The sequence below is a fragment of the Taeniopygia guttata genome, chromosome 20 (assembly GCF_048771995.1).
Source record: "Taeniopygia guttata chromosome 20, bTaeGut7.mat, whole genome shotgun sequence".
In the NCBI taxonomy this organism is placed as follows: domain Eukaryota; kingdom Metazoa; phylum Chordata; class Aves; order Passeriformes; family Estrildidae; genus Taeniopygia; species Taeniopygia guttata.
This window is the reverse complement of record NC_133045.1, coordinates 14865463-14890834: the sequence shown is the minus strand read 5'-3', so window position 1 is coordinate 14890834 and position 25372 is coordinate 14865463. Positions and strand designations below refer to the sequence as shown.

The 25372-nt window shown below is 52.7% G+C and overlaps 1 protein-coding gene across 2 annotated transcripts in view; it reads right to left on the bottom strand.

The window, feature by feature from the left end:
• Window positions 1-12326, bottom strand: part of B4GALT5 (beta-1,4-galactosyltransferase 5) — a 32743-nt gene extending 20417 nt beyond the window's left edge. Inside the window, exon 1 of one of the 2 annotated variants that reach the window (XM_030288459.4) lies at window positions 12084-12326. In XM_030288459.4, coding sequence (XP_030144319.2) covers window positions 12084-12204 — 121 coding nt within the window. In that variant the 5' untranslated portion in view covers window positions 12205-12326. Of the gene's footprint in view, window positions 1-1632; window positions 1783-12083 lie in introns of those variants that run through there. The other variant, XM_072916979.1, reaches the window with a different exon arrangement.
• Window positions 12327-25372: the final 13046 nt, after the last annotated feature.

Below are 25372 nucleotides of genomic sequence, written 5' to 3'. Positions count from 1 at the left end.
AGGCGAAAGCAGGGTTAACCTAGAGTTCCCTGAGGCTGGGCAGCCCCCCCTCCTGCCCAGCTCCCTCCATCTGCTCCTGCCCTCGGCCCTTCCCAGCCCTGCTCAGCCCTGGAGCTGCCCCACGGCGCCGGGTACCAGCAGAGCCCCCACTGCTACAGCCCAAAGCTGCCAGACCATTCCACACAACCAGGACACCCCAAAGTCAGGCTGAAGGGGCCCCTGCACACTGACAAACCTGCCCAGGCCCTCAAAACACAAAGGCATGCTTGACCAATCCTTTCCTAGAACTCCACAGAGGAGTCAGGGCAGGAGGATGCATAATGGGTCTGGGCAGAAGGAGAACTGAGGCAGCAACTTATTTGCAGGTTTGATCAGCCATAATTGAACATGGAACTTTTCACACCTGGCTGTCACACAAGATACTCTGCCAGCCCCACACCAGGGCTCAGGCCACACCCAGGAGAGATGGGGCAGCAGGACAAGGGGCCCACAGCACAGGCAGGATGTGACAGAGCAAGTCCCTGCACTTGCTTCAGGGTTATTCCCGCTGCAGCAGGCAATGAGGCAAAAACAAGGAGGTCTGAGAGATGGAGGGGAGAGATGTCTGCAAAGTCCCATCCCTTTATGCAAAAGGAAGGAGCAGTGATGCTGTGGGGAGCACCTGCTGCCTGAGAGCAGCCTAATTCACCTCAAAGCAGAAGCTGCCCATACCACTGCAGCCAAGCACTTTGGCTGGGGTATTTTCAGTTCTACACGCAGTGACCACAGTCACATTCACAGAGAGGGACAGTTGTGACCTATGCTTGTCATACTTGCATCAATGGCAGCAAGACAGAGCTTGGTTCCTAGAATAAACTTCCCCTTTTAAAACAAAAGACAAGGTGATTTGAATAACCAAGTGTATTTTCAGCATCTTGCTCAACCGGACCACCTCACTGCCCGCAGGTGAAGCGGCGCAGACCATGCTCACAGACACGGAGACAGGGCACCCCAGAGCACCAACCACCTCTCGTGGCACAAACCCCAACCCTGCAGGAAACACCACACACCTTGCACAGTGTGCTTGCCCTGCCACTCCAGGCAGACCCTGACAACCACAGCAGCTCTTAACTGGAAAATAATTTTAAACTTTTAACACCTGCCTATAGGGACAGTTCGGAACCGTGGGCTCCCTCTGCACAGCCAAGGCCACAGCAAGGAGCAAGTGCCTCTGGGCTGGCAGCAGCAACACCCTCGTCTTGGCTCCTCCACAAGCAGCACCAGCTCCTCTGCTGCCAGAGCCCCGCAGGTCCCAGGGCAACGCTGCCCTGGGGCAGGACAAGGAGAGAAGAGGCCCTTGTGAGCTCCAACGCTGCTGACAGAGGTTCAGGAGGCTGCAGGGAGACGTGGGGCTGCCTGTGTGAGCAGCAGGCAGTCTGCTCTCCAATGCAGAGCCACACGAGCTCACAAGTCACAGCTGCTTTTCTAGAAGGTGGAAGCCTGACTGCCAAACAGCAGAGCATCTCACTCAGCTGTCAGCACAGGACTTTATGTATCTGGAAACATGGCTTCAAACTGAAAGCTGGAAAAGGAAGCTTTTTCCCCCAAATCCCCCATGATGGTCAATGACTAACAACATTCTCACACTCCTACCTCAGATTTCTCCAGTCACCTCAGACTCCTCCAGTCTGGTTTTGTGTTTGGTCACTGCTGCTGTCACACCTGCCTGCTGAACCTCCAGCTTCTTCGAAAGCAGGGCTTGCCACACCGGCACACGGCTGAGGCGTGTTCCCACTCAATAGCTGGTCTCCAGGCTGGCATTTCCAAGGGCTTTGATCCATTCCAAATAAGGCAATCAGCTTAGCCCTTGATTAAATACATAGCATAATCCACCTAAATCTTGTTAGCCGAGAAGCAACTTGCTCGTCTCACTGGTTGTGGGTGGCACTGTGTGCCACCGCGGGGCAGTGGCAGTGTGAAGGTGTCCCTTGGGGATGTCCTGGGCCCGCAGCAGCACTGAGGCACCCAGTGACCACAGCAAGGCTGCTCCAGCGAGCCCCTGTGGACTCCAGCTCACGGGATCCCTCTGCAAAGCCTCCTGCAGCATGCAAAAGCCCCGGGAGGTGCTTCCCCCTCCCAGCTGGCAGGTACAGGAAGGGTGCCCCACGGCACTGGGCACCCAGCAAAACCCTTAAAAAAACAGGAAAGAGAAATCACTGACCCTGAGCAGGGAGCCAGGCTGCAGGATGGAGGGAGGATGTGCTGAAGCTTTGGGGGAATTTCACACCACAGCAGTTTTTCCCTCCTCGGGAGGAATGAATCAGAACCCAGCACTGCAGAGCCTCGGCAGGACAGGATGGTGCTGAGGGGGAAGCACGCCACAAGGGCAGCTACTCCCTGCCCAACAGGGCCCTGGACCAGGTGAGATGCAGGAGTGCAGCCAGGACATCACACCCACAGCTCCAGCTGCTCTGGCCAGCTCCTGCAGCTGCGAAAGCAGGGCAAGGCAGCACCCCATCTGCTGTCCCAGACCCCTCTGCACTGCCCAGAGCAGACACCACCGTGGCTGCACGTCGCTTGTACCGTCCCCAACAGCGGGACACAGGGAACGAGGCAGCCTGGGGAGTCTGCAAAAGGAAACCCTCCCTCCCCAGGTGAGCCCCATCCTCTCCTGCACGGTCTGGGACAATATTTACAGGCAGTCCTTCAAAGCCTGCCGAGGCAGAGCACGGAGCAGGGGAAGACCACGAGGATGCTGCTTCCCAGCGCTGAGGCTGTGTCCCCACACCCCAGCAGTGAGTGCCCGGGCAGCCACTCCCACCCTCAGCTGTACGGGACAGGAGAGATCTGCTCCCCAGATTACAGTGGAGGTGCTACCTAAGTCTTCAGAAGGCAAATTCCCTGCTTCCCTCCAGGTTTGGGACCCAGCAGGTGGGGGCTGGCCCTGCGTGCAGGTGACCCACGGGGGGCTGGTCACAGCCTGCAGGCAGGAGCCCTGCAGATCTCTGTTCCATGCTGCATTAGCAACTCCACCGCCTCCTGCAGCAGCCAGGCACGTTTCAACAGCTACTGGAAAGATTTTAAGTTATTTTAACCCTGTTAACACATTATATGGCTTCTGTCATCCCAATTACCTAAAAAGCCCAGGTATAGATCTTGAGAGGAGTGCAGGGAGGAGGAAAAAGAAATATTTTAAAATTAGTGAGGGGAAAAAAGGGGGGAAAAAAAGGAAGTCTTGGGCACAATCCCAAAATACAGGCAGTTTCAGGCAGATCAGGAAAAACTTCACAGGATTTCAAATAACAACAACAACAAAAAGCAGCCAACAGAGGCAATATCTGCTTTCACCAAACACCAGCCAGGAGGGCTGAGCAGAGCTCAGCTCGCCAGTCACCAGCTGGTGTAACAGGAATCAGGGTTCTGGCATGGGGATCCTCCCCCCAAGCCGGGCAGGGGAACAGGCTGCCCGCAGAGGAGCTGGGATGATAAATGACAGCAGTTGAGCACTGCAGGGGCATTTCAGCGCTTCAGAGGTTGCTGCTATAACAATCTTCTCTGACTCAGCAGCTGAAAGGGATGCCGGGAAGGAAGCACCATAAAAAAAAAAGTCATGCATTATTAATATGGACTCTGGCAGCAAGACATGAGTTGGAAAAACACTGAGGGGAAAAAAAAAATGACTGCAGAACAAGAGCGAGCTGCATGTGTGGAAGCATTTCACATTCCTGCGGGAGTGGGGGCCTCCCTGTGCCCCCCCAGGGTCCCCAGCTCCAAGGGAAGCCCGTGTTTGCTGACAGAACTCAACATCCACGGTGTTCTCCCTCGACCCAGGCTGCTGCAGCCTGTGCAGAACCACCGTGAGCCCTGGGCACGGCCCGCACTCGTCTGCAGGGACAGCAGCTCTGGGCTCTCCTGCCAGGGCACAGGCTGTTCCAGCAGCTGGTTTTTATGTACCTGTGCTCTGTGCATGCAGCAGCTGGTTTATATGTACCTGTGCTCTGTGCATCCAGCAGCTGGTTTATATGTACTGTGCTCTGTGCATGCAGCTGCTGGTTTTTATGTACCTGTGCTCTGTGCTGTGCCTGCTGACTCCCTGCAGCCTCCCCGGTGCATCCCACCCTACCCGGCCAAGCAGCCGTGCCAGGAGCGCCCAGGGCTCCCAGGCACAGCCCGCAGCCTCTGCCAGCCCCGCTGCGCAGAGGGCACGCAGGCAGGCACTGAAATGCCTTCCTATGCCTGCCAGGTAACGAGGGAAAAAATATCTGTTTGCACTTGACTGCCTGGTGCACTGCAGTATCTGCTTTCCTCTCCTATTCCAGCTGCTTTGTACCGTGTTTTTGGAGGCTGTTTATAAACATTAGCATTCACGTAGCCATCTTCTCCACTTCCCACCCAAAATCCTTGCTCCCAACCTGCTGCCGTGGGGAGACACCATCAATCAAGAGTGGCACGCCCGTGCCACAGGCACCCTGTGGGCCTCGCCAGTCTGTGCTGCCAGGGCAGGGAACCCCGAGCCCCACTCAGGAGCCTCTTGGCAGGGTAAGCACAGCTCTCAGCCCCAGTCCCCAGTCCCTCCAAAGCCAGGCAGGTGGCTAACACAGCACCAGGCTCCAAGAGTCTCCTTTGGTAACGTGTATGGCAATAGCATTCAATAAAACCAATCAATTATTTTGCTATAAAACTCTCCAGATGCTCAAACAAGCACTGGTCAAACTGCTTACACCACAGCCCAACCCACAGCAGTGCAGTGGGCGTATTGCCTGTATCTCCTTTCTTCCATCAGGTGTGCAGTGGCATCCTCCACGCAGGAATAGTTCCCAACCTTTGCCTTTCAGGTAAGAAAGGCACCAGGAGGGAACAGCTTCATAGGAGCTGTCCCACACACAGCCCAACCATCACACGGGCACGTGCCTGCTCATCGGAGCGGGAAAACAGCGGGAAAACAGCAGGAAAACTGCAGGAAAACTGCAGGGGCCCCCACCAAGCATGGGAGACTGAGGCACAAACCACAGGAAAAATCCACGGTTCTATTGGAACTCACATCCCCTGGAAGCAGCTCCTTCCCTGCCACGAGAGCTGGGGGACAGGCATGGACACCCCAGCTTGGTCCCTGTGCTGCAAGGGGGGCTGGCCAGCTCCCCAACAGCACCTCCAGAGGGGCCCCAGGATGAAAGCCCCGCTCAGGGCAAGGGCTCTAGAGAGGTTTGTGCCAGCCACATACAACTGCAGGCTCACAAAGAGCAGAAGCTGTTGGTTGTGCACCTCAAACCAAAACCTAGGAAAATTGCCTTCAGGAAGTCACACACAAGGTCACCACACGCTTCCAGCTAAAGCCACAGCAAGCAAGCGCTGACCCATCACCTCCCCTGGCAGCCAGGAGGGAGGCAGGAGCTCAAACCGAGCTCCTCACACCCTGTCAGACACATCCGTGTGACTCAAGACAGCAAAGTGACAAATAAGGGGCACTAAAGCTTGTGGCTTTATCAAAAATACCCACAGCCACCACAAGGCACCGTGGATCCCCCAAACACACCTCCCCCCGGGTCCCTCCTTCACTTCTGTAAGGCCAGTAAGCACCAGGAAATTCATTTTCTAATGAAAAAAAGGACCCGTGGCCCTGCCCATCACACTCCACACCATATGCAGTGTCCCTCAAGGACACTTCCCACCGGGATGAGGGCTACACGTGCCATCCGCTGTCACCCCTGGGACCCGTCCAAGTCCAAGCAGCAGATGAGGATGGCCAAGGGCTCTTCTCCTGCCGGGCTCTGACATCACCCTCAGCTTTCCAATCCACCTTTCCCTTCAAAATAAGAGCAGCTCCAGGGTAATGCTGAAAGCCCTGGTGGTTTTAATGTTATCTATTTCACATTCCCCAAAAAACCACACCCACCAACATCCCTCAAAAATTTCTGATTTGGACTTATCTTGCATTTCAACAGCACAGTCCACTATGCATTTTCTCTCTATCTCTCCAAACAGGACTAATCCCCACGGTATTTAGAGCTAGTGCTAGAAAAGCTTCAAAGACACATTAACCACCCCAAAGCATCCGTGTTCAAAATGCTGCCAGCCAAAACCACAGCCAGAAGAGTCTGAATGCAATGGACAAGAAAAAGCCTGTATGGAAATAAGCCCTACTAAAATAACCCAGCAAAGGTTTTGTCAAAGTAAATACACACATTGTATTGTGACAATGATGTTTTAAAAATAAAGCTGTTCAGGGAGGGCTTTTCTTGCTCTCTACAGCTGCAGATCAGCTCCTTTTCCAGAGCCCTCACCCTCAGTGCTGCCACAGGGCTCTGCAGAGCCAACGGCACATCGGCCATGCCACCACAGTGCTGCCACCCCTGTGAGGTTCCCCAGAAATTTCAGTTAAGATTAAGTATTTAAAGGCTCCACATGCTTGGATATTTAAATCCACCAATTGTAACAGCATTCAAATGGGATCAAGTGCAAACATACAGCTCCCCACTCCACTCATCTCCTGCACTGGTCCCCAGGGGGGTTCATCGTACCCTGCAGAGCAGATGCTGCCTGAGTTAATGCAATTAATGAGTCCACCTGGAGGAGTGGCAGAGGCTCAGCCAGGAAATAAAGCAGCAGTGCCAGAGCCCTTATCTCCACCAGAGTCAGCACCACCTGAAGCAGCTGAGTGCCTGCTGACGCCCTGGCCTTCCATGGCCTACCAAACCCATGAAGACCATGTCTCCTGGGCTGACAGCATGGGTGGGTTTGCTTTAAGGTCTGCTCTGCTACAGATTACCGAGGTTTTGAAGCACTCAGTTTGCTGGAATGAACCAGTACCTGGAAGCTTTTGTGTCTGCCAGTCAGCTCCCACAAGCCAGGCTTCCAGAGATGCACGGATGAAACATGAACTCTTCACATACCCTGCAGCTGCAGCACCCAGAGAGCCACCAGCAAAATAACCCAAGCCAGACGTGCCTGACAAACAGCACAGGTGCTTACAGGCAAAGAAAACCCAGTGATTCATCTGCCCTCAAAAAACCTTGTAATCTGCTAGCCTGGAGCAAGAGGTGGTCTCCAACCAGCACTGCACCACCAGCATGGTGCACTGGCACAGGAGCAGCTGGGTGGAACGGGGCTGTTCCCCATGCCAGCCCTGCCTTGTAGGAGCCTCTGTGCTGGAAGAACGTGGCACTGACAAAGGAACGATTTCCCACAGCTGCCACCAGTCTCCTTCTGCTCAGAGCACAGGAGATCCCAAGCTCAAGTTCTTGTATCAAGGAGCACTTGAGGATTTCTTACTACCCCCAATCACTGTCAGATCCAATGACTGCAATATCCTCTGTGGGATATGCTGTGGAACCAGGCTGTTCCCTCCTTAAGTTGTGAAATGCTGCTTGGCAGATCTTTTGGGCAGAGGGGTGAAGGAGCTGCCGTGCTCCACAGTAAGATACCACACTCCTCGTGCTGCCCGGGGGGACCTGGAGATGAAAGGCAGGGCTATGGCAGTACAAACCTCATTTCCTTATTCCAAGCTGCACCTTCTGTCCCTGCTCAGACACATCCAGGCACCCAGCAAGCCCAGAAGGAACCTTCACCCAGCCCCTCGGCCAAGCTGAGGCCATGGTGGCTCACAGGCGTCCTGGGCTCACAGCCCCCAGGGAGTGCTGCCCCTCACCCGGGTCTCTGCCCTGCTCTGGCCAGCTGACCCTGCTCAGGCTCCTTCTGCCCACATTCCCACGGCAGGGCTCAGAAGGCAAAGCAGCAGCAGCCTCTGCCCCACACAGCAGCCCCACGTCCCACGGTGCCACCCCCTGCCTTGGCCATCACTCTTCCTCTGTCCCTCACCACCACGGGCAGCTCAGCCTTGGTCTCTCTGGCTGGGACAAGCTGGCAGTAGTAAAATCTTTTGCCATTTCCACCCCCAGAGCTCCTCTGTGCTGAGATCTGCCAGGCTGAAGCGTTAAACAACCAACTGGATCAGCCACCTTTGGCGATATAATATTGTTCCAAAAGTGACAAACGAGCTGTACCGAGGCAGCTCTTGGTCCCCACAGCACTACTCTGCTGGTCACCCACACACAGCCTGACAGAACAGTGTTACAAAGCACTCCTGCCTATCAAAATCAAGCTCTTGCACCATAAATGTAATTCATGGCTAGTGGTGCTACCTCATGCCCTGTATGACCAGTTGGGAGGAATTCCTGATAAGTTTGGAGGAAGTAAAGCCAGAGTGAATTACAGCTCTCTCTCAAAGGTAACAATCTTTCACCCAATAATTTAAATTCTCTACATTATTTTCCTGCATCAGATCCAACAAAGTACAACTCCTGAGGAAATCAAAATGTTAAAAAATAATATTAAATAAAGAGGCTCCAACATCCATCGAGACAACAAAGGAAAAGCCAAGGGCTGCTACCTCAGCACCAGGGAAGGCCCCTGCCAGCCCTCCCAGCCATGCAGCAGCCACCCTCTACACCAGGGCCAAGTCCAAGGTCAGAGAAATTCCCACTGCTGCAGTCAGAGGTATCAAGAGGAAATAACTTGCAGTTTGAAAAAGTATTATTGCTTTCAGCTGCAGGAGGAAATTCCCTTGAATTCCTAGGGCCTGTTCAAAGCGAATAAAAGCAGACACTTGTAGGAAAGCTGTATGAGCCACCACCATGTGCCAACAGGACATGCACAGACGACCCCACACCCCAGGGATGAATTCAAAAGCACAGGAGAGGATGAAACAGAAACAACTTCTCGAGGTGTTCCACCTCCAAGTCAGCACACTCTTTGTGCTCACATAATCCTTGCTCCAGCACTGGGGTCTGGGCACGGACAGAGTGACTCTGGGAAGCCCATTCCTCCACATCCCATCTGGGGAAGGCAGCAGGCACAGAGAGCAGCTGTCCCAGGAGGGGATGAGCCTCAGCGCCAGAACCAGCCCTGCAAAATAACCTCTCGAGGTGGCCCCTGGCCTCCATAACAGGACAGAAGCGTTTGCCCAGTGCCAGGCTCTGTTTTTTCAGGGATGAGGCCAGTGTGGCTTCCTGCAGTGAAAGCCCAGCCTGCCCTGCAGCACGGTGTCCTGCTGGTCCCACGACCCCCGAGCACAGCAGTGGGCACAAACCACCTCCCCACGCGCACGAGCATCCCTCCTACCTGCTGCCTGTGGGCCCCTGGCAGCGGGGCCGTGGGGACACGAGGGCAGCTCCTGGAGCCTCCAGCCACCGCAGCCAGCCCTGCCCGTGGCTGCAGAACAATTGGCCACCTCATCCTGCACACAATGGCCACGATGAGACAGACCCACACAAGCACGGGGCCAGCGAGCAGCTGGGGGTCAGGGAGAGCCCGCTGTGCCTGTGCCATCGCCTGCCTCCCCAGCACCTCAGCCCCGAGCTGGGAGCCCGGATGGAGCTCTCGGGGCTGTGGGGAGGACAGGCAGGAGCTGGATGTGAGAGCTGGGAAGGAGGTGGCACCGGCTGTTTACACTGGATCGCTCTGCACAAACTTGAGGCCACAAGAACATTTCAGTTCCGTAGGAGGAAACCTTGGTGAAGAACAGAAACAAGGAGCTACCTTGGGCATCACGTAAGTCCAGGCACGACACAAACGTCAGGCCAAAAGCCCTGGACTCCCTGCAGGAGCCAAGCATGGTTATTTGCTGACAGTAAACATAAATTTCTTCCTGCATTTCCGTCTGGAGCAGACTGCTGGGTTACCTGGGCTGTGAGGAGCCAAACACCACGGTCAATCAGGTAGCAGGCCAGCACTGGGCAGGCAACTCAGAACCCAGGTTGGAGTCCCCCCTTCCCCATCTCCAAAGGGCACCAGGAGCAGTTATCCAGCTTTTCCAGCTGACAAGCGTGCCAGCTCCACACCAATGCGCTGAGACAGCACCCAGAAGTGCAACTGTCCCAGTTTTCTCCTGGCACTGGCACACAACTGCTTGAACACAGCACGCCTCGGCAGCGCCCGTGAGATTTCCCCCCACAGGCGTGGGGCTCGGGGACAGGCTCCCAGCCATGGTGGCAGCACACCCTGCCACGGGGATGCCATCCTGCCACGGGCCATTCCCAGCCCAGGCAGGGCAGGCTGGCTGCAGCCCTGCCACCACCAGCTGCTGACCCCACGAGCAGCGCTGGCCACTGCAGACCCTTCCCGGCAGCCTGTGGCACCAGGCAGAGAAAAGCCCTTCCAGGCTCCAGCTGGTTCAAGCTCACTTGCAGCTTCAGGTCCCATTTATTTGGATTTTTTTCTTTTCAATTGAGGTACAATCAAAGAATGGATTAATCACTAGATGAATCACTTCCCTGATGGTAGTTTAGCCAATGAACTGCAAGTCCTTCTTCAGCCACTTCCCCAGCACACCCTACATTTCCCCAGGCCTTCAGTGGCCACAGAAGAGCAGTCCAGCCCCACTCCTGCACTGAGGCAGCAGCAGGCAGGACAAATGCCCCAGAGCTCTCTGCTGACAGCATCTCTCCATCACCTGCACATGGTCAATTTATTCACAACCCCAGCTCTGCTCACGTCCTATCTTACTCGCTCTTCTCTCAAGCTTCTACTCACCCCTGCAGCCTGAAAACAAAGTCCAGGTGCTGAGAGGATTAGCCCAGCCTTCCCAGGAATACTGGGCTGGGTTTTCACGAGGAAACATTTTTGGCCGAAAGAGAAAATAAATTAACAACAAAAAAAAAAAGGAAGCAGATCTTCTGTCACCTGATGAGAAGATGACTCAGAACATCACTGACATCCATGGGTGGGTAGGGACAAGGACCACTAACACTTCCCTGCCTCCTCTTTGGGCATCACAGATAGCAAGAACATTGGGTAGGATGTGACCACGTTATCTGAGGTCCACACAGAGAAAATCCCCTTGGCACAGAACTAGCCTTAAATGTATTTATATCCTACACCACCTCTAACACTGGTGACCATGCAGAAGCAACATGAAATTAATCAGAATACTCCAAAAAAAGGAAAAAAGCCATCCTTACAAGAGAAATTTCATTCTTAAAGTGCGATTCCACCTGGGCCTGGGAAGCTCATCCACAGCCACGCCAGTCCCTGTGCCTGCCCCACGAAGGGGACAAAGAGCCACTGGCCCACAGCAGCACGTGCACAGGACGAGCCAGGCTGTGCCCACGGAGGAGCAGGCCACCCCCGTGAATCCGTCCTCCAGCCGGTGGCCAGGAGCTTGGGGGCTGCTCCTGGGGACAGCAGAGCCGTGGGCCACCACGGCGAGGCTCAGCACACACAGCCTCACTTGGGATGTGCCCAGGAACCAGCAGAGCCTCGTACACCAGCCAACCCCTACTCAGCCCTGGGAAAGGCTCCCAAAGCCCAGAGGCAGCCACGGGACATCATTTGTAAATAAAAACCCACAGAAGTCACCTTGAAAGCGCACAGAGATCTCCTTGGGATGTCCAAGATAGGAATGGCATGAGCAATACCAATGACATTTCAAGGAGAAACTCCCTATTTCTTTGCAAAGGGCTGTTTCTAGAGAAATAAATTGTTGCCAAAGTTTGGTTGAAGGCCAAACCATGAGCCTTGGCTCCTTGCAGAAACGAGATACACCGTATGAAGCGAACAGATGCTTTCCGGGCACAAGCCTTCCCGTATCTCTGCGGAGATGGACAGACAGCCCCAGCAGCACCGGGTGCTGGCCATATTGACACACGGCTTCTCCAGTTCCCCATGGAGCTATGACGGGGAACATAGGAACGAGCAGCCTCTCTTTCTAAAATACACACTTCTCATCTTCCTACTTGACAATCAGAGTAGGATTTCCTCCAGGGAGCACGTTCAGACCACAAGCACTTGGACAACACTCCACTACTCCAAACCGCACTCCGGGACGGGCAGCAGGCGGGAGCGGGCTGGCTGCGCCCCGCTCGGCCCCGCGGCCGCCCCGGGGAGCGCCCGGTCCCGCTCCGGCCGCGGCGGGAGATGGGGACGCGCTGCCCGGCCCCGGGCACGGCGGAGCCGCAGCGGGAGCACCGGGCCCGGCCGCCCCTCGCCGGGGATGCCGCGGCCCCGGGCCGGCCGGGCGCGGATTACTCAGCGTTTCCAGCGGCAGTCGGAGCGCCCGCGCCCCTGCCCGCGCCCCCCGCGCCGGGCCCCGGCCCCGGCCCGCCGCTTACCGATGCCCGGCGCCACATAGACGAAGTAGAGGAAGGAGGAGGAGAGCGAGAAGAGGAAGAGCGCGGCCAGCAGCGAGCGCCGGGGCAGCAGCCGCCAGGCGCCGCGGGGCCACCACCGCATGGCCGCTGCGGCGCCGCCGCCGCTCCGCCGCCGCTCCGCCGCTCACATGCGCCGAGGCCCGGCGGGAGGCGCCGCGCCGGGGCCGCTCCGAGCCGCCGCCCGCGCCCAGCGCCGCCGCATCAATGTGCCGCGGCGGGGCGGGCCGGGGCGGGGCGCGGCGGCGGGCGGGCCCGGCCCGGAGCTCCGCCGCACCGGGGCCGCCCGGCCAGCGCCGCCCCGCGCCCCGCCGGCGGGCCCGGCGTACCGGCGGTGATCCCGGCACGGCCGGCCGGGTCCTGCTGTGCCGCCCATGCTCCGGGGATACCCGCCGTTAGCCCCGGCACGCTCGGCAGCGGCTCTGGGCCCGGACAATGGCCCTGAGGCAGGCTGCAATGGCCCGGGAGAATGGTACTCGTTCTTGTTTTCCAGGATTGCCGCTCTATCACTCCCTTCACTGAAATACATTAAATCCTGAGCCCTGTTAACTTCTGATAGTCCACAGTACTGCAGCAGAACTGCATGGCCAAGTGGCGGCTGGATTTGCTGTTCACAAAATAGCGTTTAGCCAACTCCTAAAAGGATGCCTTGGGCAAGGAAAGGCAAGAAGATCTCTTGGTTGGTTTATGATTTGTTTGATGCAGACATGGTCAAAGGTGAGACATCATCACAACCAATAATCTAACCTTTAGAACATATTTAATTAGCAATGACATTGCTGGAGGAGCCACCCAGAAACTCGCTCCCAGGCCTGGGCTGCCACAATGGGGACTGTCACAGACAAGTGAAGTCAGAGAAGCCTTGGAGCTGCACTGGGACATGCCTGCCCTGCTCTGACTCACCTCCCATCTCCCTCTCTCCCCAGGCCTCCAGTCAACCCACTTCACTTTGACCCTTGTTTTTTGCTTAGTCTCTTCCCCTCTCTTCCCCCCTCCCTGCTCCTCCACTGCATCCCAGCTATGAGATTAGGAGTATCCATCAAAGCCATCCTCCCACTCGTCACCCTTTTCCAATTAAAAATATCCCACTGAACAGGACAAGAGGTTTCAAAGTCTCGGATCATTCCACAGGCCAGGTTAGGACTCGGGGCGGGAACGCTGCCAAGTGGGGCTGTCACAGGAGTGCACGGGTCGCTCGTGCCCTGGCTCTGCCCCAGCTCCAGCCTGCACCAGCCAGTGCAGCCCTCCCAGCTGTGGGGAGCAGCAAAGTCCCGCTTTCCTCAGAGTTCAGCGAGCCCGTGCTGCCTTGGAGACACTTTAGGCAGGTTTGTGTGAGCAGCTTTGCCGACAGCCTCAAGGGAAAGGCAAGGTCTATTAGTGCAGGGCCACGAGCAGGAATGGAGGGACAGGTCCTGCCAGTGCACCTGCACTCCGAGAAGATGTAGCTGCACCCTTGGAGCATGTATCCACATGAAGGACATTTTGTATCTGGAGGGAGAGCGGTTTTGATGGCTCGGGGCTGTCTGGGGGGCTGGAGCTGTGCATTGCCAGCACAGGGACACGCTGCTGCAGTGCTGCGTGTGGGGGGCAGCTGCCACCGCCCACCCCGATGAGCGGGCTGGATGCTGACCAGCTCTCGGCCTTGCAGGAGCAATGTGCTCCCTCTGTGTTCTACTAAATGTCTCCTTGCACCATGAGGCTTGCTCCTGCTCCATTTAAAGACAGCACGGTGTCCCCAGGACGCAGAGGACCCATGCACAGGAGGAATGTAAATATTTTTTACATGTACACCCACAGCCCCAGTGTATGCATTAAATACTCAGCATACGCCATGTGCCAGATCAGAGACATAATTATTGATGCAGCAGGTTTTCAGAAAGACACAACAGGGTGTGTACTTAATTTGGCAATAAGAGCACACCTAAGTGGCCCTGGCGTTTTCGGCTGGGTATCAGACCACTGCCACCCACAGATGCAGCTATTTAATCTCACATCGGTGTGCTGGCAGTGACAGAGAGAAAACCAAAAGCAGGTATTTGTTTGTTAAGATGGAAAAACTCCGCTGAAGGCTGCAAGGTGCTCCTTGCGCACAGGAGTGCTCTAGACCAGTTCTCAGATTATGCCACCCACTGCACTTTCTAACAAGGCTATTATGGCTCTGATCTCAGTAGCACCTGTAATGTGCCTAACCATAGGGGTGACTCATTCTGCAAGAGTCAACAGATGTGTCACAGCTCCCAAAAGGAGGCAACATCCACAGAAACGACTTTGCAAAGCTCCACGTTCACTTGGAAGGTAGCTCTCATCACAGAAATAGGCTGACAGTTTATCTTCTCATGGCACATTGCAGAGATTCAAATGATTTTGTTGCATCAGCCCACCTCTGAAGGTTGATCATCTGACCCAGTCAAAGTGGACTTGTGCAAAGACTCATAAAATGCCTTTGAGATCTAAATATTCAGTCAAGGGAATACAGCAGGCTATACTTCCCAAAACTTCCCAAGGAAGGAAATTTCAGATGATGAGACAAAATTATTGTGTAATTCAGTGCAAGTAATTTATCCAGATTTTACAATACCGTTTCAAAAAGTCCCTATCAAAAAGCTGGGGTAAACTACTGCCAGACAGCCCAAACTGTCTAAGAGTCAGAAAATGAACAGGCTATTTCCAGTACACCTGGAGGTCCAGAGGAGAGTGCCAGAAAGTTCTCCACTGGGGCCAGTGCTCCTCTTCCATGGTCTGTGAAGGATTGCAAGGACATCAGGCAAAACCAGATGCAAAGGCAATGCAGGCAGAGGTGAAACTCCTGCTGGGTGACAGGGATGGAAAAACATCTGCATTATTCAAGCACACAGCTGGATTTCAAAACTACCAGTGGAGGCAAGAAAGTGCTGAAGGATGAAATTCTGCCTCTCTTGAAGCCACCTGACTTCACAACTTCACACCATGTAGAAATGCAGCGGCCTTCCAGAAATCCAGGGACAAGGACAACCAGGAACAGAAGAACATTTCAGAGGAAATTGCTTTCTATTAACTCATAATTACATAATGTAAAATTAACTCACAAAGGCCAATAGCTTAATTGGATTCCCAAGAGGGGAAAACAGTTTGATGGTGAACAAGAACCTTCCACACTCACATTAAGCATGATGGTTCAAATGCAGAACATAAATTCTGATGTGAAGCAAAAAAAAAAAAAAAAAAAACATTTCCCAGCTACTACAGATGGGGGTTTAATCATTTCTGCTGAATTGCTGACCAGTGGCAAGCTGCTCAGGTGACCATATGAAATGTCTCTCTTCTGGATCCCTCCTTGCACTTTCAGCCACACACAAAATCATAATTAATCCTGTGAATATCTTTGGGTATTTTGCTGGAATAAAGTATGAAGCCTTCCAGCCACCTTAATCTTCTTCTTAACTTGGATTTTGATTATCTGGAATAAATATTTAATTAGAAAGGCAAAGAGATGAACCTCTTGACCACCCAGGCGCTGCCTCTGCAGTCATTGCCCTTTGATGTACAAGGAAAGGGCTTGTAGGACTTCTTTAAAACATGTGCAGCCTTTCATTTCTCTTAAAATTGCTGCAAGGTCGGGCTCTGTTTTTGGATTTGTCACTCAGAAGCCATGCAGTGAACATGGCACAGGGTGATTTCTGCTCCTCTCGGTCAGATGAGGGAGGGGAGGCTCGCCTTGCCCCCCACAGCCAGCAGGAGCTTGGGCATTCGTTTTCCAGGGCCCATGTCACACGTGTCCCCATGAGAAGCACGGGGCTGGAAGCTCTCCCTGCAGGCCTCCAAGCTGCTCCTGCAGCCCTCCCTGGGCAGTGACTGCCACCAGGAGCTGGCAGCAGCCCGGCAGGGGCTCCTGGCCACGGCTCTGGAGGTTTTCCTCCCGGCAGAGCAGTGATGTGGAGCTGACACGAGCAGGGTAACATTGACACATGGCCAGCTGGGCTGCAGCCAGGCATCCCTTTCCCTGCTCCCCTGCACTCTGACAGAGCACTCAGGTACCTGCAGTCTGACAGAGCACTCAGGTACCTGCTGAAAAGTCTCCGAGCCCTGCAGGGGTTGGGCATGTGCTGGATCAAGGCTCGGGAAGCAGCTCAGCCCGGGAGAGCCCTGCTGGAGCCAGCACTGCCGCCCTTTCGGGTTCCCTCTCCTCTGGGCTCAGTTACCGCCCGCTTTTGGCACTAGCACCGCTTGTGCCATGTGCTCTTGCTTTTCCCCGAAGGAGCATTGCACCTTCACTATATTTATTTTATTCTGAGGAAATCCTAATGATTTCCTGTCGTGCTTGATTCTGATCCTGTTTGCTGTGGGACTCCTGCTATCCTCTATAAATATCTGATTCTCAGATCTTTGCAGAAGTGAGCATGACTGTGAGCAGGAAAGGTGAAGTCATGCTAAAGAGACCTTCACCAGCTCTAAAAACAGCTGCCGCTCTTGCTGCTGCAGCTGATTTATTCCCTATCTAGAGAACACCACTTCAATGCTCAGAATCATTGTCTTCAATTATTTATTTGGCTGTGCTGGAGACTGGTGAGGTGCTGTATAATGTTTATTGCATGGAAGTATCGCTCCGAGGGAGGTTTAATTGCTTTAAATGTGGATGGTGATGAGAATGCCTTGGAAAAGCTATTTGCATACATTTTCTCAAATGCCAAATGTGTAACTTCTTCCACACTCAGGCAGTCTGAGGCTGCTTCTCTGCATTACCCAGCTTTGCTGGGTGCCTCTGCAAAATTAACAACCAGAAATTCCCCAGCACATGGAGCAGAAAGGAAACTCAGGGTTTGAATATGGGATTCTGTGTAACAGCCAAAGCAGCAGGACTCTGAATCCAGGGCTGCAAACTCTACACACAGACTGCCCCTGGCCCTCGGGGCTGGATGTGGACAGCACTGAGCACTGCCTGCTCCCAGCATTGGCTGGACTTGCTGACCAGAAGAAAGCAAATTTGTGAATTCAGACACAAGGCCAGTGAGCTGCAGCCAAGGGCAGGGCACACACCTGCGCCACTCTGACCCACAGCACTGCTCACACCATGTCTTCTCAGCACTGGCTCTGGAAAATGCTCACCAGAAACGTCGCTCCAGTGATCTTCACACAAGGCCATGCACGAATCTCTTGTCCTTCTTTCTCCAGAATTCAAGTGCAGTGTCTCTCAAGTGGCCTCGCAGGTTGTCTGGCTTCAGTCACAACAGTCTGGTCTAAACAGATCTTTACTCCAAGGAATATCTCCGTCTGCAGGGCAGTTCACTTTTGGGATTACTTCATGTTGTCAAGTATCAGCTGTTGACATTAGCAGGACCCTGCCTATAGGAGTGAAATAGGTATTGATTTAATGCCCTCACTGCAAGGGATCATAAGGCATCTGGAAACAACTTATTTCACAAGTGCAGCTATCTCTGAAGACGAGCTTGCTGCCTGCCTGCCTTTCCCCAGATACCTGCGCTTTTTCAGCCAAGATGTTGTGCTTGGAGAGAGGAGAGATTTACAGCAGCCAGGGCTGGCCAGCAGTGCTGTACAGCAGCTCCAGCCACGCTGCCACACAGCAAAGTCAGGAGGAACAGGGTTTTTCTGTCTGCTGCACAGTCCATGTGCTGTAAGGCCAACACTTCAGGAAGCATCAGCTTTACCATGGAGGTGCTGTGCAGCTGCGTGCGTGTGGTGGCTCAGCACCTTTTGAGCGTGTTGGATTTGCTGATCCTGTAAACCATCTATCCAGGAAAGCCACAAGGAAAGGCACCAGCCCCAGTGCCCACACGGGACAGCAGCAGTTGTGTTCCCCCACAGTGAAAGACAGCAGCTGTGTCAAGGTGGGCTCTGAAAGAGGCAGAACATTTCCCAAGGGACACCGTGGATCCAGTGTGACAGGCTTGTTTGTGCCATTGGAGCAGGAACAGGAGCTGCACTCCACAATCAGGCTGACCCTGCTCTGGTATTTCCTCTGGGAATCCCAGAATCTCCACCCAAGCCCACAGCAGGGTCTGCAGCTGGCAGTGCAGAACAGCCCTGAGGTGTGGGGCAGGGCAGAAAAGGCAGAGCACCACAGCCAGTACAGCAGTGGTGGGAAGCTGTGGCAAAGCAGAATAGGATCACCTCAACTGGAATTTGTTCAGGACACCAGGACTTGCTTCTTACAAACAACCTGAGTGACCTCAGCCTGAAATATTCCAGTTGAAAGTCAGGCTGAATTTTGTAAGAGCAAAAGTGGAAGTGATAGGTTTTTTATGTCTTTCTGGCACCCAATTAAAGCAGTGTAATTCCATGGAATTTAAGTGTCGGCCACACATCCTGAAATACAAGCTATGGGGCTCATTACAGGGTTTCACAGAGGATAATACTGGCCTGTGATGCAGAGGTGGCCAGCGAAGGTCACCTAATGGGTCTGCTGGCCCTATCTGCTGTGTCCCCAACAGCCACCACCCCGTGATTCAGCAGGGTGAGGGTGCTCCTGCACGACCAGCTGGTTTCAGGCAGGTTCACAGAGCTTCTCTTCTTATGCAACCTCCATTTGTTATTCACAATGGCCGACTGAGGCTAGCAGTTTGCTAAGAATGGTGCCTAGCTACAACAACAAACCAGGCTTGACCTTGCCATCAGCACGTTTTTCTCAGACAAACCAAGAAAAATATTTTTTTACAGTGTGCAGTTCATTGTACACAACCTGGATTTAAGCTGTTTAGTTTGTAAGGGTATTTTAAAGTAAACAAACACCTTTTTGTTAACGTTTTTCCCTGCTGCTGCAGATTTCTGGGTTTAGAATAGCATGGATCACTTTGAGCCATCACTGCTTTACTGGGACAGAGGGATGTGATGTTATATGTCCCAGCGGAAACTCTGAGACTATGCAACCCTCTTTCAGACCTGAAATTAATTAAGAAGACCTGCCCTCCTGCATTTTTATTTTACCCACTGTCCAGCAGGGCTGGCACAGCATCAAGGCTTTTTCTTTTCCAAACTCTGCCCCCACAGTGAGTAGGCTGGGGAGGTAAGAGACTGAGAGGGACACACAGCTGACCCTGAGGGACCAAAAGGATATTCCACACCACAGAACATCATGCTCAGGGACAAGATGAGGAAAGAGAGATGTTCAAGGTTATGATGTTTGTCTTCCCAAGCAACATTTATGAGCTTCCCTAGGAATGGCCCAACACTTGCCTGTTGATGCAAAGTGGTGACTGAATTCCTTATTTTGCTTTCTTGCTTGTACAGCTCTGCTTCACTTACTAAACTGCCATTGTTCCAGCACATTCCCTCTTTCTCACTTTGGTCCTTCTGATCTTCTCCTCCACCTGACTGGAGGAGAGTGAGCACCTGCCTGGGTATTTACCAGCCCAGCACAGCTAGATAGCCTTCCTTCCATTGTCTTTTCTTTCCTTCATAGTATATCCCCTTTTTCCTATGAGATAGTTAGCACTTGTGCAGCATTAAATCTTTGTTATTGTTGTTTTTCCACTTTACCTCCCTAAAATCTGCATTTGTCCCCTTATCCATGCTCCAGGATGCAGGACCCTGCTCTCTATCCAGGGTAAGACAGGCCACAGGGTCGTGGGAGGGGATGTGCTCTGTGTCCTATGGGTCCTGCATGTTGTGTGTCAAAAGTGATTTGTGAAGTAGGTGTGAACAGGAGCTGTGTTTTATCAACAAAGCAATTGCTGTCCTGTTGAGGGATTGCAGAGATAGCAAAAGCAGAACATTCTTTTACTTCTCACACTTCAGAGCATGCCCACGAAGCCCACCAGCAGCAGCCTCTGACAGTAAGATGTGAGAGTGTGATGTACCAGACCAAGCAGAACTTTCAGGTGATTATTTTTCTCTCTGCTTGGACTTTAATGGGTACTGAACAGAATACTTAGGTCATTTCAGTTGTGAAACTTCTCTCTTCCAGCTGTCCCAGCTGCCTTTGCCAGGCTGTCCCATTACTGGCAAAGGGCAGAGAACACAGGAGTCCTTCTTGGAAGGGTCCTGCACTTCCTCCTGTGAGGGCTGGCAATTCTGGAGGCAGATTGAGAGCAAGATGCTCGTGTGAGCAAGAGTTGACAAGTCCTGGGAGTGCCCAGCAGCTCCAGGCTACTGTCGTGAGAGAGAAATGCAGTTGTTTGCACAGTTGTTCTTTTTTCCAGTTGCCATTTGTTTGTAGACATGTCACAGCAGATGCACCTCATGACTACAACAGATACTTGGACTCATTTGCAGCTGGCACCAGTAAATGTAATCCAGCTAACCAAACACTCTGTATATCAGAGTTGTCACAAAGATTTGTTAATTCCCATTGACAGAAGGGCTTTGGGATAGTCTGAAATAAGGAAAGAGGAAGAACTTTTAATTTATAGACCAGTAAGAATGTAATCCAGAGAATACTGAACCCTGCCCTTGACAAACAGGAGTTCAGCATTCACAGGAACCCCGGGCAGGGGCAGGCAGTGAGGAGGTGAGCTGGGCAGGAAGGAAGGCAGGGCCCAGGCAGGGCCAGGCTTTCTGCAGATGGCACTGGGGTTTCACCTCTGGGGTGATGAATGGCTCCTGTCCGGGCAGCAGCTGCGCCTGCCCACCGAGGGCAAACGTGGGCACAGCACCCGCGGTTCCCTGCAGCACGTGGGCCCATGTCCAAGGAATCTGGTGGCAACCAGGTCCTGGACAGAAAAGGAGGTGGCTGTGCTCACAGTCCAGGAGGCACTGGCTGCCAGAGGAAGGTGCAGATACCAGAAGTTTCTGTGATTTTTATATACTGAGGAGCAGCTGGAGAGGTTTGGGGAGCCAGGCTTACCCTGCCCTTTGCCTCCCAAGATGCCTCCTTACAGCCTCTGCTGGCTTTGGGTATGGGAAAGGGGGGCACTTGGTTGTTTAAATTCTAATTCTGGCCTGGCCATAATTGATTGTCCCATTCTTGATTTTTTTTTTTTCTTCTTAATTTACAAATGATGCTTTCTATTGCTCTTGTCTTCTTTCCCTGTCATTCCCCTACACACACAGACATGCAACGTGCCATCAAATTCTGGGATGGATACACATGAAACAAATACATAAATACACTCCAGAAACCACACCTGGGGCAGGGTGGGGGAGGCTCAAACTTGCCATGCTGGTTTCAGATGAAGCATTGAACAGCCCTTTGAAAAAGAAAGTAGATTGACTTGAGGAAGACATTCAGGAAGAAATGGAAAAGTAAGGTACTTAGTCATCACTGCCTTCTCACATCTCATGTTGAGAGCGTGCAGAAGCCCTTGGCCACCGCTGGGAAGGAGACTCGGGGCCTGTGCAGTGTGGCTGTGTCCTTGGGATGGGCAGGAGACAGGAGCATGGAGCTGCCCTGTGCTGGGCTCCAGCCCGGCTCACTGCCTGCAGCGTGCAGAATGGACAGATGAGTAAATGGTGTTGGTGAGAGCCATCTGTGCCTGTAAACAACCCAAAACCCTTTACTGGGAGACTGGGGTGAAAAAGTGGGAGCAGGTTTCCCCAGTGTGTTTGGGTTTCAAGACAAAGTGTTGGTCAGAAAGCAGGTGGAAGAGACGCTGTGAGATGCTTCCCAGCTCACCCGTTGACTTGCTGTCTGTTCTGGACCTGTTTCTCCAGCCTCTCTGTGCCTCAGTTTAGGCATTTGTAAAGCAGCAACAGCCTCCTGCCGAAGCTTGTCACTAAACATAGCCCGTTTGTGCTGGGAGAGTCACGTCGTGAGACAGAAGGCCCATCACACACTGCTGGGAGAGGGACTCGATGAGTCACAGCACCAGCTCTGATATTCACGAAATGCCGGAGTTCACAGTCAAAAAAATTCACTGTTTAAAAAAAAAAACAAGAGAGGAAAATTCCTCTGTGTCCTGTCTCTGGGGTTGCACCTCCTGGCCATACCTGTCAGGGTCTGAACCGTGCAGCCAGCAGAGCCTGTCTGTTGCTAAGCCAGCAGGCTCTGTGCATGGGGACAGCCCAATGTCTGCCCGCCTGGCAGAGCAGCTGTTGGTGTGTGGCAGGGCACAAGCCAGCATGAACAAACCTCTGCTGCCAAGAATGAAGATGTGAGGTTGGGCTTGGGAGAGCTGCATTTCCCTGAAAAGCAGTCAGGGCTGGAGAAGTTGGCATCACTCCTCAGCAAGGTGCTCCTCACCCCATGCCCACCCAAGGCAACGAAGAGTTCAGTCTCCCCAGGCTGTGCATTGAGCCACTCAGCTAGCAGAGCCAGCAGGTGACGTGGCAGTGTCCTTGGGGACACTCCTCAATGCCCTTTGGGTCTCTGTTTCCAGGAGCTGATCCCCTTTGCATTTCAGGTGAATCACAACCTCTGGTGCCTGGCTACAGCAGCACATCTTGCTGGGCATTGGCTGCAGCCACGCAACGTGATTCCCATTGTCACTGCTTCCTCCTGGATAAAGTCCAGATTGAGCATGTCAAAACCAGACTAAACATGCAATGAAAAGCAAACAAACCAAGCATCCAATAGTTTCAAACAACAATAAAGCAACAGGAGAGGTTATCTGTTCAGAACTAGTGCCTGGAATTTGCCTGCCTATGTATTTATTTATGTTTATACATGCAAGTCTGTGTATATATATGCACCCAGGCATATGCCTACTGCATATAGCTAGAGAACAAGAGAATAAAATGTTGTACATGCTAGGGCACATAAAGAAATGGAAAAACAACTCTGTACAGTGAAGGATCTAAAAGTATTTTCAGCATTTCTTCAGCCAGCCTAAGAGAATCTCTCACATCTATCCCAAAATAATAAAGCAAATCACATGCTGATGCTTTCCCTGCCTCCTTAGTGGCAGCTGAACCTTCACCTGTGTAATAAAGAAATGTCCCGAGTTTAAAAACCAAGATCATTCATCTGCCCTGTGAAAGTACTGCCAGTTCTCTCTTTTTCCCTCTCAGACTGAGAGAGGGGAGTGAGAGATGATCCATTTGCACAGAGGTTGTTCTCAGGCCAATGCAGCTCTCCAGCACCCTCATCCCAGCTGCCAAGATCTTCAGCACCAATCTGGGGTGATGCTGAAGCCCCCAAAGGCTTTTGTAGCCCTGTTGGTACTGTGGTGACATAGCCATAGGCATTCCCTCCTCACACAGCCTACAGATACAGCTGATCTTGGTGCTCTCAGTATTGCTGACTTTGTCTTTGAAAACACGGGCTCATTTTCGATTTTGGCCTATACTATATTCCATACCAGAATCAGGATCTGGCTTCAGGTGAGTTTAGAGCTGAAACCCTCTCCATAACCCAGGAAATATTATATCTTTACTATGAATCCAAGCTTGGAAGGGAACTGATGTATTTAAACACTTGTAGGATAGTTTTACAGTAAATCTGTTTGAAGCACTTCCACCTTCCCTACATCTGGCAGCCTCCCCCCACTGTTGCTGCACGCCACTGCAGGAGAAGTACAGCACTGTTCCAGAGATAACTGACTCAAGGGTGACTTCAACATGCCTGAGATCCCCATGTTTCTAGATAATCTAAAAGGCAAACCCACGTGTCTTCAAGGACAAAGACCATCATAAGAGCTAAACCAACTCCCCAGAGTAAATCTGGCATGCCCTTGGCCTTTAGAGCTGACAGACTCCACTCCCGAGGGAGAACAAAGTCCTGGGCTGTAAATGAGCACCTTCCCCAGCATTTCCAGCACAAGGTTACAGCTGGTCACCACAAAACCTGTGCCTGCCCTCGATGTTCTACACAGCTATCTATTTAGGCTGCTCTGCATAATTTAAGAATTAAAACTAAACACTATGTTACCTACAGCCACATCATCTTAGATGAGCTTAAACAACTGTGAAATTCCTGTGATCTATTAAAAGCAACATTCAGTGCATGAATTAATCAACAGATGCTCAGTAGCTGTTCATCAGAAAACCACAAGTGAGAAGCAGTCTCCTGCCAAAATTATTACTTTCCTTATGACCAAGTCCTTGAAACACCAAGTGCACCGCGATGCTGGAGCGGTGCTTGGCTTGGTTACCTCAGTGGCAGTAACACGGACTGGCCCCTTCCCACTGGAAACAACAGGTCTGGCATTATTTCCTGCTGATGAGTCAGAGATGGGACATGAAAATCACCGTCTCTTCGCACAGAATACTTGTGAGGTTATAATTTGGTATCACCCGTGATTACTTCACCCAGCGTGTGCTGTGCTGAGCGTGTGTGCAGCGCTGCTCTCAGTGGGAAGAAGGCAGTTCTCAGTAGCTGACCGACTGCTACGTGCTGCTGGCTGCAATTTCCTGTTCTCACCCAGCAGCCTGGCCCCACAGCCCTTGTTGCCTCCAGCTGCTCTGATGCTCCCCTCTCTGATGCACCCTGGGACTCCTGTTTTCCGTCTACCTTTTTCCCTTTTCCTGTTCTTTTTTTTTTCCTTCAGATCCTGGCTTTTGTGAGGTCCAGTCCTGGGTTTGTGTTTATGTTGCCAGGCCTCTACTTTCCTGGCTAAATCTTCCTTCCTTCCACATCCCTTCCTGAATCCTTCCCATGGCTCCCAAACCCCATCTGTGGTTTCCTTTTGGCCAGGGCCAGCAGGCACAGTGAGGACAAGGTCAGTCACCTCCTGAAGAGTTACATCTGTACTCATCCCTTTTCTGCACCAGTCCTCATGATCAAAAGCACATGACAGCTAAAAGGCCAGTAAAACAAAACAAGCTGGAGCTTTCTGATCACACCAGCTGAAAGATTCAAGGAACAAAAACAACCCAAAAAATGAGTCTGAGGCCAAGGCCAAAACCAAAAAAACCCTAAACAAAACAAAAGCAAAGAAATAGCAAATAAAAAGCAAACCAGTAAAATTTCTGGCCTTCTTTCTCAGGCCAGATGACCTACCCATTATGCCAAACAACTCACATGACTGGGAAAGAGAGTTTTAAGATTTTTCTTGTTGTGCACCAGCCCGGTACAGAACTGAACATTGCTCTGGTGACAAGGGCAGGAGCCCTTCGCCACTGGTGAAGATCACACAGAACTCTGGCCATGCCCTTTTCCCTGGTCAGCACAGCTGCCACAGCTGGATTTTAAACCACCAGGAATGGACACAGCTACTCCTGCCTCAGATCACCCTGGGCACAGCTGTCAGGGAGGAGGAGCAGATGCCTGCCAGGGCACCAGCTATGAAGTACAAGAAAGGGGCTTCCAGCTGCACAACAGAAAGAGTTCTTCACCCTGAGAGTGGTGCAGCACAAGGACAGATCTCCCAGAGCAGCTCCATCCACACTCCATCCATCAAGATATTCCATTCCTTAGACATTTTCAAAAATTCTCTGGACAAGAC